At 46.1% G+C, this 14,854-nt stretch overlaps 1 protein-coding gene across 1 annotated transcript in view; it reads right to left on the bottom strand.

The window, feature by feature from the left end:
* Positions 1 to 5,845: 5,845 nt before the first annotated feature.
* LOC124003288 (protein CBFA2T2-like) overlaps positions 5,846 to 14,854 on the bottom strand; it is a 52,019-nt gene continuing 43,010 nt past the window's right edge. Inside the window, 9 exon segments of the mRNA XM_046311406.1 lie at positions 5,846 to 7,350; positions 7,779 to 7,969; positions 8,166 to 8,234; positions 9,175 to 9,382; positions 10,050 to 10,135; positions 12,723 to 12,804; positions 12,806 to 12,937; positions 12,939 to 12,978; positions 13,267 to 13,457. Of these exon segments, the coding sequence (XP_046167362.1) occupies positions 6,934 to 7,350; positions 7,779 to 7,969; positions 8,166 to 8,234; positions 9,175 to 9,382; positions 10,050 to 10,135; positions 12,723 to 12,804; positions 12,806 to 12,937; positions 12,939 to 12,978; positions 13,267 to 13,457 (1,416 nt within the window). The 3' untranslated portion in view covers positions 5,846 to 6,933.

Raw genomic sequence — 14,854 nt, 5'->3', positions numbered from 1 at the left:
CTGCAACTTATCCAGAATGCCGCAGCCCACCTGGTTTTCAACCTTCCCACATGTCCCTCCGCTCCTCCACAAACTCCACTGGCTTCCAGTTGAAGCTCGCATCCACTACAAGACCATCTGCTAAATGACTAAAATAGCAAATGTAAATGTAGATATTAAGCCTGTACTTATGTCCTTCCAATTGCCTTGCAACAAAGATGTTTAACAAAGATATACTGAACAACAACAAAAAATATAAACGCAACATGGAACAATTTCAAAATGTTTACTGAGTTACGGTTCATAGAAGGAAATCAGTCCAAGGAAATACATTCAATAGGCCTTAATCTATGCATTTCACATGAGTGGGCAGGGGCGTAGTCATGGGTGGGACTTGGAGGGCATCGGCCCACCCAATTGGTAACCAGGCCCAGCCAATCAGAATTGGTTTTTCTCCACAAAAGGGCTTTATTACAAACAGAAATACTGCTCAGTTTCATCAGCGGTCCGGCTGGCTGGTCTCAGACAATCCCGCAGGTGAAGAAGCCGGATGAGGAAGTCCTGGGCTGGCGTGGTTACATGGTCTGTGGTTGTGAGGCCAGTTGGACGCACTGTTAAATTCTCTAAAATGATGTTGGAGACTTCTGGTACGGTATGGTAGAGAAATGAACATTCAATTATTTGGCAACAGGACTGGTGGACATTCCTGCAGTCAGTCAGCATGCCAGTTGCATGCTCCCTCAACTTGAGACGTGTGGCCTTGTGTTGTGTGACAAAACCACACATTTTATAGTGGCCTTGTATTAACTCAGGTGCTGTTTATTCAGCTCATTGATATGTCACTCTTGTCAGGTGGATGGATTATTTTAGTAAAGGAGAAATGCTGACTGACAGGGATGTAAACACATTGAAATTTGAGAGAAATAAGCTTTTTGTGCATATGGAACATTTCTGGGATCTTATATTTCAGGCAACACTTCACATGTTGCGTTTATATTTTTGTTCAGCATATCTAGGAAGGTGGACTCGTTGTGCGCTGCTGCTTGAAAGTAGACTATGTCAAACACAAAATAATACGTCAAACTGTTACGGTTTTCTTCTATCTCCTCCTCTGACGAAGAGGTGTAGCAAGGATCGTACCAAAATGCAGCGTCGTATTCTTGATACATGTTTAATGACGATGAAAAAACAAACAATACAAAAACAACAAACGTAACGTGAAAACCTATACAGCATATCTGGTGCAAACAGAGACAGGAACAATCACCCACGAAACACTCAAAGAATATGGCTGCCAAAATATGGTTCCCAATCAAAGACAAGGATAAACACCTGCCTCTGATTGAGAACCACTCCAGACAGCCATAGACTATGCTAGAAAACCCCACTAAGCCACAATCCCGATACCTACGAAAAACCCCAAGACAACACACACCACATAAAAAACCCATGTCACACCCTGGCCTGACCAAAATAATAAAGAAAACACAAAATACTAGACCAGGGCGTGACACAAACATGTCTTCAGCTAATATGTCTTCAGATTCTCATCACATAAGCATGGATCACCAAACCACATGAGTAACCCTTCTGGCTCTTGATGATTTGTGTAGCAGATGGGGGATCTGTTAAACTCACTCATCAGCCTGAAGTGTCTCTCCTTGCGTAGTTGCAGAAGGCCTTTTTCATTAGCGCGGTGGGTTGCAATGCTTCAGGAGGGCAGTCTGCCTGTTTGCAAGGCAGAGGTCCTGAGTTCAAGTCTCAGGATGAACTGAATCAGGGGGAAGTGGTCCTTGTAAAACAAGCAGTGTGTTGTCCTTTACATGAACTTCCTGAACTTATCCCTACAGGTTTTTAGCTTAGTGAGCTAACACAGTTTTATGACATGCAGGAGACCTGGTCCGAACCCAGTCAGTCACAAGAGCAAGATTAACAGAGGGAGTGGAAATGCTATCCTTAGATGGGCTATGACAGGGTATTTCATCTATATTCATATGGGGGCCAAACTCCCTTCTAACGCAGCCTGTGATCATCATAGAGGGGAGCACATCCATGCTCCAGAGTGTCTTAGCTTTCAGGAATGGGTTCATAATAGCTCATAGGGTTCATGGGTTCATAATAGCTCATAGGGTTCATGGGTTCATAATAGCACATAGCCAAAAGGGTTCAAATGCTAGAGCCAAATTCATTGGGAGAAAATTAATTCAACATGCCACATTGGTTTCAGAAACCCGCCAGAAGTTTCTTATCACAGTGAGCGTTTGATTCTATCTGTTCTCCTCTACCTTTCCTGGCTGGCAAAGTACCAGGATGTTGTCTCTGGTTTTGAATCGGAATTTAGAGAACTGAATTTGAAAGTTGAATATATGAAACTATGATAAACTTTAAATTATAGTTTGTAAACTTCCTACACAAACCATTAATGCAATATCTACCATATTGAAACTGAATATACAAATATTGAACTTGAATATTCAATTAGATTTAAATAGAATTTTCAATCTGAACTCAATGTTCATTCAATTCAGTTTCAAATCATGAAAAACAAGTTCAATTTCTGAATTCAATGATGACATGTTTGCATTACAAATTCTAAAATATCAAATAAAAATTCAATTCACTAACATAAATGCTAAATTATAGATTTCAAATACAATTTATGTTGGTACTGAAATCGCTCAACACTATCCCTTCTCTCAGGGAATGCTTGAAACTACTTTTGGGGCTCGATTAAATCTGTATTGCGGAGGTTCTGTGGGTTAGCGCGGTTTAAATGTAAAGATCATTTCCGATTGGACCGACATATGCAGTCAACGAGAACTTGGGAACATATGCCTTGAAATTTCAATCGCACTATAATGCGAGATCTTCAAAGTGCAATACGGTATGAATCCAGCCCTTGGTTTTTGCATTTGTCAACAAAACATAACCTTGGTAGTTATAGCTTGTTTCTTTTGAAAATAATAGTGCAAACTTTTAATATGAATACATGGTTAAGAATGTGTGTGCGTGTGTGTTAGTTCTGCACTAACTGTGACCGTGATCATATATACTGAATAAAAATATAAACGCAACATGCAATCATTTCAACGACATATTGAGTATTAGAGAGTTACAATTCATATAAGGAAATCCGTCAATTTAAATAAATAAATTTGGCCCTAATCTATGGATTTCACATAGCTGGGCAGGGGAGCAGGCATAGGTCCACCCACTTGGAAGCTTTTACCAAGTAGGGCTATATTCTGTATACCACCCCTACCTTGTCACAACACGACTGATTGGCTCAAACGCATTAAGGGAAGAAATTCCACAAATTAACTTTTAACAAGGCACACCTGTTAATTGAAATCCATTCCAGGTGACTACCTCATGAAGCTGGTTGAGAGAATGCCAAGAGTGTGCAAAGCTGTCAAGGCAAAGGGTGGCTATTTGAAGAATATCAAATACAAAATATATTTAGATTTGTTTAACACTTTTTCAGTTACTACATGATTCCATACAGTGGGGCAAAAAAGTATTTAGTCAGCCACCAATTGTGGAAGTTCTCCCACTTAAAAAGATGAGAGAGGTCTGTAATATTCATCATAGGTACACTTCAACTATGACAAACAAAATGAGAAAAAAAATCCAGAAAAGTCACATTGTAGGATTTTTAATGAATTTATTTGCAAATTATGGTGGAAAATAAGTATTTGGTCAATAACAAAAGGTTATCTCAATACTTTGTTATATACCCTTTGTTGGCAATGACAGAGGTCAAACGTTTTCTGTAAAGTCTTCACAGGGATTTCACACACTGTTGCTGCTATTTTGGCCCATTCCTCCATGCAGATCTCCTCTAGAGAAGTGATGTTTTGGAGCTGTTGCTGGGCAACACGGACTTTCAACTCCCTCCAAAGAAATTCTATGGAGTTAAGCTCTGGAGACTGGCTTTGCCACTCCAAGACCTTGAAATGCTTCTTACGAAGCCACTCCTTCGTTGCCCGGGCGGTGTGTTTGGGATCATTGTCATTCTGAAAGACCCAGCCATGTTTCATCTTCAATGCCCTTGCTGATGGAAGGTTTTCACTCAAAATCTCACGATACATGGCCCCATTCATTCTTTCCTTTACACGGATCAGTCGTCCTGGTCCCTTTGCAGAAAAAACAGCACCAAAGCACGATGTTTCCATCCCCATGCTTCACAGTAGGTATGGTGTTCTTTGGATGCAACTCAGCATTCTTTGTCCTCCAAACACAACGAGTTGAGTTTTTACCAAAAGTTATATTTTGGTTTCATCTGACCATATGACAATCTCCCAATCTTCTTCTGGATCATCCAAATGCTCTCTAGCAAACTTCAGACGGGCCTGGACATGAACTGGCTTAAGCAGGGGGACATGTCTGGCACTGCAGGATTTGAGTGCCTGTCGGTGTAGTGTGTTACTGATGATAGGCTTTGTTACTTTGGTCCCAGCTCTCTGCAGGTCATTCACTAGGTCCCTGTGTGGTTCTGGGATTTTTGCTCACCGTTCTTGTGATCATTTTGACCCCACAGGGTGAGATCTTGCGTGGAGCCCCAGATTGAGGGAGATTTTGTTTACAATTTTGTTTCTGGTGTCCTTTGACAGCTCTTTGGTCTTGGCCATAGTGGAGTTTGGAGTGTGACTGTTTGAGGTTGTGGACAGGTGTCTTTTATACTGATAAGTTCAAACAGGTGTCATTAATACAGGTAATGAGTGGAGGACAGAGGAGCCTCTTAAAGACAAAGTTACAGGTCTGTAGGAGCCAGAAATCTTGCTTGTTTGTAGGTGACCAAATACTTATTTTCCACCATAATTTGCAAATAAATTCAATAAAAATCCTACAATGTGATTTTCTGGATTGTAGTGTGTGAAGTGTAACTATGATGAAAATTACAGACCTCTCATCTTAAGTGGGAGAACTTGTAATTGGTGGCTAAATACTTTTTTGCCCCATTGTATGTGTGGTGTCTTCCCTATCATTTTACAATGTAGGAAATAGTAAAAAACCCTTTAATGAGTAGGTGTTCTAAAACTTTTGACCGGAAGTGTATTTTTACAGATATGTCATCCAACAATCAAAAACCACCAGAAGCATTGTCCATGGTAACAAAGAGATATCAAATTAAAGAAATGGCAGTCTAAAATGTTCAAATGAATCTAATGCTGTCAGAGTAATAACGCAATGGTGTGTACACACACACACACACACACACACACACCTGAGATTCAAAAAGGAGGCCAGAGACCCGAGGTAAATAGGGAAGCAAATAACAAGCAACTTGAATCTGGTGGTCCTTCTGTAGCTCAGTTGGTAGAGCATGGCGCTTGTAACGCCAGGGTAGTGGGTTCGATCCCCGGGACCACCCATACGTAGAATGTATGCACACATGACTGTAAGTCACTTTGGATAAAAGAGTCTGCTAAATGGCATATATTATTATTATAATCTGATATTTTAATTTTAATAATTTAATTTTCACATGTATTATATATTTATACTAATGAATTGTAAATAAATGCCCCAGTGGGATAAATGAATAATTTATGGAAAAAAATGAAGCACTTTTATTTCCATTAGATAATACTGCACCTAATACAGTACTATAGTCCTGATATGGAAAAACCTGTGCAAGCTTAAAATCTGAAGACATCGGACACAGAATCGTTCAACAGGTGACATGAAGCTAAGCAGCAAGCAACTGTAGTAGATAACCGCAAACCTCTAGAAGTTTAGCATTCATCTTTACACCTTATACTACTTTCTATCGTACCGTCTTATTTATTCTAGAGGCTCGGTGTGGACGAATGGGTCATAACGACAATAGACAACTATGCGCGTCATAGAACAAGACAAGAAACAGTGTTTGTATATTTATTCTGTGTACAACAATAGACAGTTACAGGCAAATGACACTTGTTTAGCAATTGGAAACTTTGGTGATGCATAACAGCTTGTGAATACCTGAACACTTTGTATTTTTTTTTATATTGCTCTGAAATTCGTAGTAATGTTTTAGTTTACAATATCCACCGACGGCACAACCGTTTTGACACACGTGTACGTACACGCACACACACACACACACACACACACAAAAAAAAAAAGAACCTGACGAGTAACTTGTGCGAGCAAGAAAAGTAGAACAGCTATACTGTACATACAAACAGGATTCCGGAGGTGATTTCGCTATCGTGTTACCTCAAAAAAAAGAGGAGAGGAGAGGAACTCTAGAGCTGGTACTGTCACTCAGACCCATAACCCTCTTTTCTCTTAGCTTTATATACACACACACACACACAAACAGGAAACTTGGAAATATGCAGTGATTACTTCGACCATCACTTTCACCCTTGGGTATAAATGACCATTCCAAAACTCATACACACCCCCCAACCCCCCCAGTCCTCTTAAAACAAAATGACAAAAACATTGTCTGAAGTCAGTCTTTAGTTGTCTCATATCTGTTTGGGATTGTTATTTTGGATGAAGTGAAACAAAGTGTCCATCTGTGAGGTGGATTGTCTGTTTGTCCAACTGTTGAAGATGGATCCGCAGAGTCCCAAAGCAGAGGAGTCGGTCTTCTGCCCAACATTGCCAAAGCAACCCTTCCCTTCCCCACAGTTTCTCCCTGATGTCTCACATGACCTGTGACATCAGGGACCTCATTTCCTCCCCCGTTCACTCAATGTCTGTGACATCACTTCTCTGTCTGACATCACTTCCTTGGCTAGATTAGGGGTTGGTGTCCAGAGCAGAGTGTCATCGTAAGTCTTCAAAGCAGCTTCCTTCCCTCGTCTCCTCTCCCTCACAACCCGCTGACCTAAAGTTATTTGTCAGGTGAAAGCCAAAGGATGGAACAATAGACACTAGCACCCTTTCACCGGTTCGACAGGAACAGGAAACAAAGGAAGGAAGCCACTTTGGGGCGCCCGGTCCTCGTGTCCATTATGAACAGTCACGAACCACAGAACGGGAAGAAAAGGGGAACGGAGGCCAACTTGAGTGAGAGGCAGTATCACTACCACCCTCCATGGTCCTAGTCTTAGTGCCCGTTGCTCTCTGACACTGATGCAGGAGTGGACGGGGTGGAGGAGCGAGAGGCAATCGACCCCTTGTCCCCCCAGGGCTGGCAGCGGTTGGTACACTCTCTGGGGCCTTGACCCCTGTGGTAACGTCTGCAGCGGCTGCGGCCACCCTGGCCGCGGTGATGGCGGACACAGGCTTGGGCTGGGCTTGCAGGCCAGGGCTGCAGATGAGGTGGTGGCGCTCCCAGTCCTTGTGTTGGCAGAAGGAGCCGCAGTAGCGCGCCGCATTGCAACCGCTGCACGTCTCGCTGGCCTTGCGCCCGCAGTTCCAGCAGCACTGCAGGGAGAGAGAAAGGAGGAGTTTAGTATAGACATAAATAATACACTGAAGCGCAGAGGGAGAGTAAGAGTGTACACACACACACATATATATATGGAGAATTGGAAAAAGTATACTGGGCAAGTAGTAGGTAAATACCTCATCTACACATCCTGCAGCTTTGACTGTTGCTCGTATGTGCTCACTATGACTCACTTCACAGTATGCGTGTACACTCTTTTAGAAAAAAAGGGTTCTTCAGCTGTCCTGATAGGAAAACACTTTTTTGTTCCAGGCAGAACCCCTTTGGGTTCATGGAACCAAAAGGGTTTCTTCAAAGGGTTCTCCTATGAGGACAGCCGAAAGAACCCCTTAAAAAAGGTTCTAGATAGCAACTTTCTTTCTAAGAGTGTGTATAGTTATGCAGAGTAACATATGCTCCTAACCTCGCTGGAGTCCTCCTGCTCGTTGATGACCTGTATGGCGTCCTCTGTGGCCTTCCTCTTGGCCTCAGACAGAGTCTTCTCCATCTTGGCGCGCTCGGCCGTGATCATTTCAAAGGCCTTCTGCTCCGCCTCGGCCACAGCCTTCTGCACCTCGTCCATGGCCTGACGCTTCACTTCATTCACTGCCTCTTCTGCGCAGGAGAGGGGACACAGGGGGCGGGGGTTATAATAGATGGATGAGGGGACTCCTTTATATCAAAATGTTTTTCAATAATAATTTATTTTTAATGAGCAAGAGAAGAAGAGGGATAAAAAAGGGGAAAGAACACATAAAATGTTGAATGCCAACACACATGGGACATTGAACACTGTTGTACTAGCCCTTACCAGCTTTTCTCCAGATCTCATCCGGCACATAACCCGAGCCAGGCCGCGGCACAAAATCTCTCTGGGATTCTGTGGCACAAAAAGACAAAAAAAAAAAAAGTTAGCACCCAGCAGACTTGTGTGAAATAGCATCATCCGCTCTACTTACTTGGGATATACAATCCCCTCACTAACCACACCAATTCAGCATTCCCCAGTTGGCCAAATTAACCGAATAGCCGGGCAGCTTGAAGAGGGAGTACATTGGCTAGGGCAGAGGAGCTGACAACCAAGCTGTAGCTACATTCTGTTTGTTATCGCCCCCCCCCCCCTTCTCTCTTTCTGCTCCTCTCAAACCAGACCCATGCCCAAGCTCTGTGGTGCCTGGGCTGGGTTTGGACTGTGTACACTGTGCCCAGACACACTGCTGGGCACACAGATGGTACTCGGGCCGGGCGGCAGGCAGCCAGCTCTGGGTCTTAAAAGGACGACAGGCTGGCACTGCCAGGGCCTTCTGTGGCAGATCTGGACGGGGGCAGCGTTGGCACCTGTCTGGGGGCCATGGAGCAGCATGGGCCCCGGAGAGAGGAGCAGACGAGCACTGAGAGACAAACACTGCCAGCAAGACTGAGAGTGCGTTCCAAATGGCGCCTTATTCCTTACCAATATACGGAATATGATGACATTTGGAACGCAGACTATATGTGTAGGTTCGAAATGTGTCAGTAGTGTGTTGATGGGTGTAGTTCTGTAGATGAACACCAGAGGGCGGTGGGTCTGTGGTGACTGTGGGAGCTCAGTAGCTGGCAGGTTGCTTCAGCGGCTCACCATCAAGGGGACCACTCGTTTTTAATCCCTTACCAGGAATCCCACCTGAAAAGATACATTACATATAGATCTGTTGATCTGGTGTGTATCGATTCATTGAAAAAGGACCAACCCTAAGGTTCGACATGAACTTAACTTTGCACCCATGGATTTGAGACAGCACGAGCTAGTGATAACGTAAAAAAGACAGAGGACCACCCACCATTGGTGAGTCCCTCGGCCGTGTGGGGGCTGTGGGTCTTGGAGAAGGGGGCGGGCATGGTGGCAGCCCCACCCTTGCGGGGGTCCTCCTGCTCGCTGGAGCGCCGCCGCCAGTAGTTGAGCTCCTCGCGATCTGACTCCTGGCAGCGGCGGAGCACGGCCACCGAGCGCCGCGTCTTCTCCACCATGTCCACGATGCAGTTCAACACCTGGAGGCGTGAGCGGCGGAGATAGAAAGAGGGGACCATTAGAGAGAGCCAAACTTTAAAAAAATATATATTTGATAAACAGTTCTGGCTCACCCAATTTTCCAAATGCCCAACCACAAAATATGTCCTATATCGACACTACTGCAGATACTGTACATGTCAGCGGAGGCTGCTGAGGGGAGGACGGCTCATAACAATGTCCGGAACAGAGCGAAAAGGTATGGCATCAAACACATGGAAACCATGTATTTGATACCATTCTACTCCAGCCATTACAATGAGCCCATCCTCCACAATTAAGGTGGCACCAACCTCCTGTGGTACATGTCGTAATGTGGGGGTAAGTAAGAGCTATATATACACACAGTAGTGTTACTTGAGAGTAACTTGAGTCTCAATACACAGGAACCACCATTCCAGAATTATGCTTGTGAGATAAAAACAAATATAATTTCATTGGCTAGGACTCCTGCTTTGCGCAGTCAATCACTACTGGAGCGCATGGCTCTCGGATGGAGACAGCAGATGGCTTTAGCACCAGTCCACCACTGTGAAAGGGACACCCAGTCTGACGTCGCCTTGATGGCTCCACCAGGCACTGAGAAGTGCTACGCCACTTATAGTTCCAGTGGTGGTGGCGGCGTCTACAGTCAGCAGTGGCACTTACATGATCCAGATGCCTCCACTCGTCGGCCCACTCTCGGTCTGTCAGCCTGTGGTCCACGGGCTCCTCGCGGTAGCCTCCGTTAGTGCCTGATTAGAAAAGACGAGACAATTGAAAGCTTAAAAGTGGTGTGATTTTTTAAAATATTTTTTTTATAAAAAAGGAACATTTGCCGTCATTAAAAATTAATGGCAGGAAGAGAGGCGGAGGGAAGGGGGTGAAAGTGGTGTCCATTAATCATATTAGTCGATACCACAATAAGGCAGTGACACAATGACATTTAGATGGTCTTATTTCACAACAACATTCCATGCCCGGAGCTTAGTGACAAGCTGTGCTTTAGTGTCTCGTTACCGTCGTCACCTCCTCATACACAAGAGAGATGAAGAGGAGGAGTGAAAGACAAAGAGGCCTACTCAAAAGAGTTAAGGACAGAAGTGAAAAAATAAAAAAGACAAGAGTTAGAGACAACGACAAAAGCTAGAGAGAGAGCGAAAGCTAGAGGAGATATCCTCTACCAAAGAGAAGGGCAATGCTGAGTATTAAAAAAAAAACATTAGGAACACTTTCCATGAAAGACTGACCAGGTGAATGGTAGGACTCCTTATTTATGTCACGTGTTCAATCCACTTCGCTTCAGTGTAGATGAAGGGCAGGAGGCAGGTTAAAGGAGGATGTTTAAGCCTTGAGACATGATTGTGTATGTGTGCCATTCAGAGGGGGGGCGGGGAATGGGCAAGACAAAAGATTTAAGTGCCTTTGAACTAGGTATGGTAGTAGATGCCAGGCACGCACGGTTTGGGTCAAGAACTGCAATGCTGGTGGGTTTTTCACGCTCAACAGTTTCCTGTGTGTGTCAAGAATGGTCCACCACCCAAAGGACATCCAGCCAACTTGACACAACATGGGCCAGCATCCCTGTGGGACGGTTTCAACACCTTGTAGAGTCCATGCCCCAATGAATCGAGGCTGCTCTGAGGGCAAAAGCTGGTGCGATCCAATATTAGGAAGCAGGGGCGTAACTTTCACTAGGGACATGCTGAAATTGCATTTTTGCCCCCACTAGTTTTATCATTGGAATGTCATACAACACAAGGCAACAGTGTGCTTCAGGACCAGGCGGACATCGCCGAGCGGTCGGGTAGGCTGTTTAGAGTGTTTATCCAACTGGATGAAAAAATAAAAATGCCCCCCGCTTCTAAAACAAAAGTTGCACCCTTGTTAAAGTGTCCCTAATATTTTGTACACTCAGTGTATATCAAGAGTGAGAGACGTAAAAACAGAAAAAAAAAAAAAAAAAAAGATTTAAAGAACCGAGATAGAGAGCGAGCGGTTGAAAGAGAGGGACAGGGAAAGAGAGCGATGTCTTTTGATGAGAACCAGACCACGAGCCCAGTCACGGCATGCAGCAGCGCTGGGACTCCTCCACATCTGGAGGTCAGCTGTCCGGGAAAAAAAAAATAAAAAAAATCCCCCACCCCCCTCTCCTTCCCATTTCTGCCCCTGCGGCTGGGTAACTATCGGGGAGTGGTGGGCATCCCCTCCCCGTGGTCTGGAACCAGCAGAATTCCAGCGCTGGAGCTGTAAAGGCTGCGTGGCGCAGGCCCACGTCTATACACATCTGCCTCCTGGCTAAGCAGCGCTGACACCCACTCTGGTTTGGAGGAGCGCAGGGAAGTGATAACAGAGGCAAACATACAACACAGCATTCAAAGACGCAAATACACACATGAACGGCAAAAAAGCACACACACACACACTATCAACCCCACAAACACACACACTATCAACCCCACACACACACACACTCTATCAACCCCACACACCCTCCTCCTCTCTCCTTCTCCACCCCCGGCTGCTGTTTCTCATCAGCGCTCCCCAGTTCAAAGCTCTCCGAGATGTAGCGGTGAACAGGCTGGATGGCTCACTGTACCTTGAGACGTACCGCTCGTAAACACACCGGCCCCGTGCTTCGACTCTCGGAAAAGGTGTGCCTCGGCATGACCTACTCTCGTTTCCTTAGGGCACAGTGTGTGTTCCGCTGTTCGCCTCAGTTTACGGGAGTGCATGTCTACTTCGTTGAATATCTACATCCCATCTGGCCATTGACACTGACAGGGATCAGATGGCACGCAGATTTTTACAACGAACTAGATAGAAATCTTCTCTCTCAAAAAAAAAAAAAAAAGGTACACTACTTCCCGGGTAGTTTGGCACACTCGAAGCACATGTGGGGTCCATGGATTTATGGTCTTCGGAGAACTTCTATGCCGTTTGCATGTCCACACACACACACAAAGACCACCCATTAGAAGCTTTCATATCGACCACACTAAAGGCTGTGGTGGTGAGTGAGTGAGAAAGAGTGCCGTTTGATGACGGAATCTCGGTGTTGCTCGAGTCGTCCCTTACGACTGTTGTGGAAAACAGCATAGGGACCAATGTGAGAGAACAAAGGGCTCGCCTACGTCTGTTAAAACCCTTGTGAGTTTGTATATACACGTCTGGGTTGCATTTGTTTGAGCGTGTGTGTCTCTCTCCAATTATTTTGTATGGATGGCCCCAGTGGGAATCAAACCCAGAATCCCTTTGCGTTGCAAGCACTGTGCTTTACAGAACGAGCCCCCACATGACCACCGGTAGGTGTGTACAGTAGACATGTGTGGATGAATCTACCTGGTAGTCTAGGCCTGTCCTTGAGCTCGCGGAGCTCCAGTATCCGGTGGCTGCTCTCGCGGTGCAGTAGGTGGGGGGGTGCTGATGTCCTCGAGGGCGTAGTGTTGCAGTGGGGGCGGCGTGGGATGCAGCTGAGCGCTGAGGGCCAGGGGGTGGGCCGGGCTGTGGCGGGGCGCAGGGCTGATGGTGCAGATGCGCTTGGTTGGTGGCTCCAGGGGGGGCGGGCGGGCGCTCGTGGAAGCCATTCTCTTTGGCCCTGCAGGAAAGATGGAGGGGAGGAGAGGGAAGACATGAGAGTGGAAATGTGTACGTATGATACTGGGGAGGGCCGTCTTGTGTATCATCGTTTGGGGCTGCTTGCAAACTGCACATGGGTGTGTGTGTGTGTCCACAGTATATTTCTGTGTGTATATGACAGTCTGTCCCCTACCTGTTGGGACTGTGTCTCTCTTGGTGTGTGTGTACATTTGGTGTGTCTGTCTCCTACCTGTTGGGACTGTGTCCCTCTTGGTGTGTGTGTACATTTGGTGCGTCTGTCTCCTACCTGTTAGGGCTGTGTCTCTTGGTGGCCAAGTCTCTCTCGCTGGGCTCCAGCAGCAGTTCTGAGGAGTCGGGGGGCGAGGCCAGTGTGGTGCTGAGCAAGAGGTGCTCGTGTTGGGACAGGTACTGGGCCGGGGTCTGCTTGGCTGCACGTGCACAGTGGAGCAACTCCCTCTGCAGCAGTGGCAGGTTGGCCTGGGGAGGGGGAGGTAGAGGGAGAAAGGGAGGCGAGTGTCATTTGAAAAGGCAAGAACGAGAGCGAGACACAGTAGCAGTATTCTTGCGATTTCTTGTAATGTTGTTTTCTCAAAGCCTTAGAAATCTAACTACAGGGATTGCGGCTGTCGAGGAAACGCCACGTAGACGCAGTGGCCCCATGGAGACGGTATAGATGCCATACTGTCGCCATAAGAGCTGGCTTCCATTTCTTAGTTGACAAAACTAGTTGGGAATATCTTCATTCTCTACACCTTTACTGACCCAACGTCTGATCTTGTGCAAATTCAAAAGTGAATTTCCTATTAAATCCAAGTGACATGTGTACTGGTATTTTGTGCACGTCATTTAAAAAAAAAAAAACATGAACTTCGTAAAGTGAAGTTCGAGTGAAAAAAAATGTGTTGACTTATTTGCACGTCGCGGTAAGGCCGTGAAGCCTCTGCGGAGACCTCGCGGAAATGCCATGGCAACGCGGCAGAGACATTAGGCAGACACGGTTCACTGAGGAGGCCCAGAGGGAGACAGACATACAGCAGATCTCTCCTTGAGAGGCCAGAGACTCACACACCCCTCCCCCCTACGGGGGGAGAAAATGTCCTCCGTCTCGATCTGTCTGCCTAGTGTAAGCCCCGTGACTGTTTCTGCAGCCCACCTTTCAGTAAATCACTGCAAAAACCCAAACACATAGTCCATCGCTCGCTTTGGACGAACCACGACAAAAGAGACGCAGAGAAGATTAGAGCAGTGTACATAGAAGGAGAAAATGGGGCTTCGTGTTGGGGTGTGTGTGTGTGTGTGTAGTCGAAGAAGGCCGAGTGGAATGAGAGCGTCTGTGGGGGTCAAACGAGACAGACAGAAAAAAAGAGGGAGAGAGAGAATGATACAGAAGCGGAGGACAAACATCACACGGTGCAATCAGAAGGCAGGCACCCTGGTAGGGGGTAAAGAGAGAGGGACACGGGAAAGAGAGCAAGAGTGACGAGCAGAGGCAGAACAGAATGACCACCAAGCCTGATGAGAGGAGGCAGGCTCCCTCCGCCCTCTCTCCATTACTCCTTCCATTTCTTAATGAGCAACAGGCCCAAGTGTGCTTATAATTACACAGACTTCCTCGTTCCCCCGTTCGCCACTTAAGACCCTTACACCCCCCCCAGCCAGGGCCACCGCTACATCAGTCCGCCACATATGTTGTCTGTCAGTTAAGCGCCGTTCTCTTTTTCTGCGGGGCGGATGCGAAATTGGCGGCGCCGGGCAAGGCTGAACGACTGCTTTCCTTTAATGCGACACAGAGTCCATATGGCGCGCTGCTGAGCCCCATAAAAGGAGGGAGGGAATGGTTTACAGTCATGTTTCACACTTCCGAGCTCGGTCTC

Source organism: Oncorhynchus gorbuscha, linkage group LG18 (genome assembly GCF_021184085.1).
Source record: "Oncorhynchus gorbuscha isolate QuinsamMale2020 ecotype Even-year linkage group LG18, OgorEven_v1.0, whole genome shotgun sequence".
Classification (NCBI taxonomy): domain Eukaryota; kingdom Metazoa; phylum Chordata; class Actinopteri; order Salmoniformes; family Salmonidae; genus Oncorhynchus; species Oncorhynchus gorbuscha.
The sequence above is the reverse complement of the archived record's forward strand: the minus strand, read 5'-3'. Positions and strand labels throughout refer to the sequence as shown.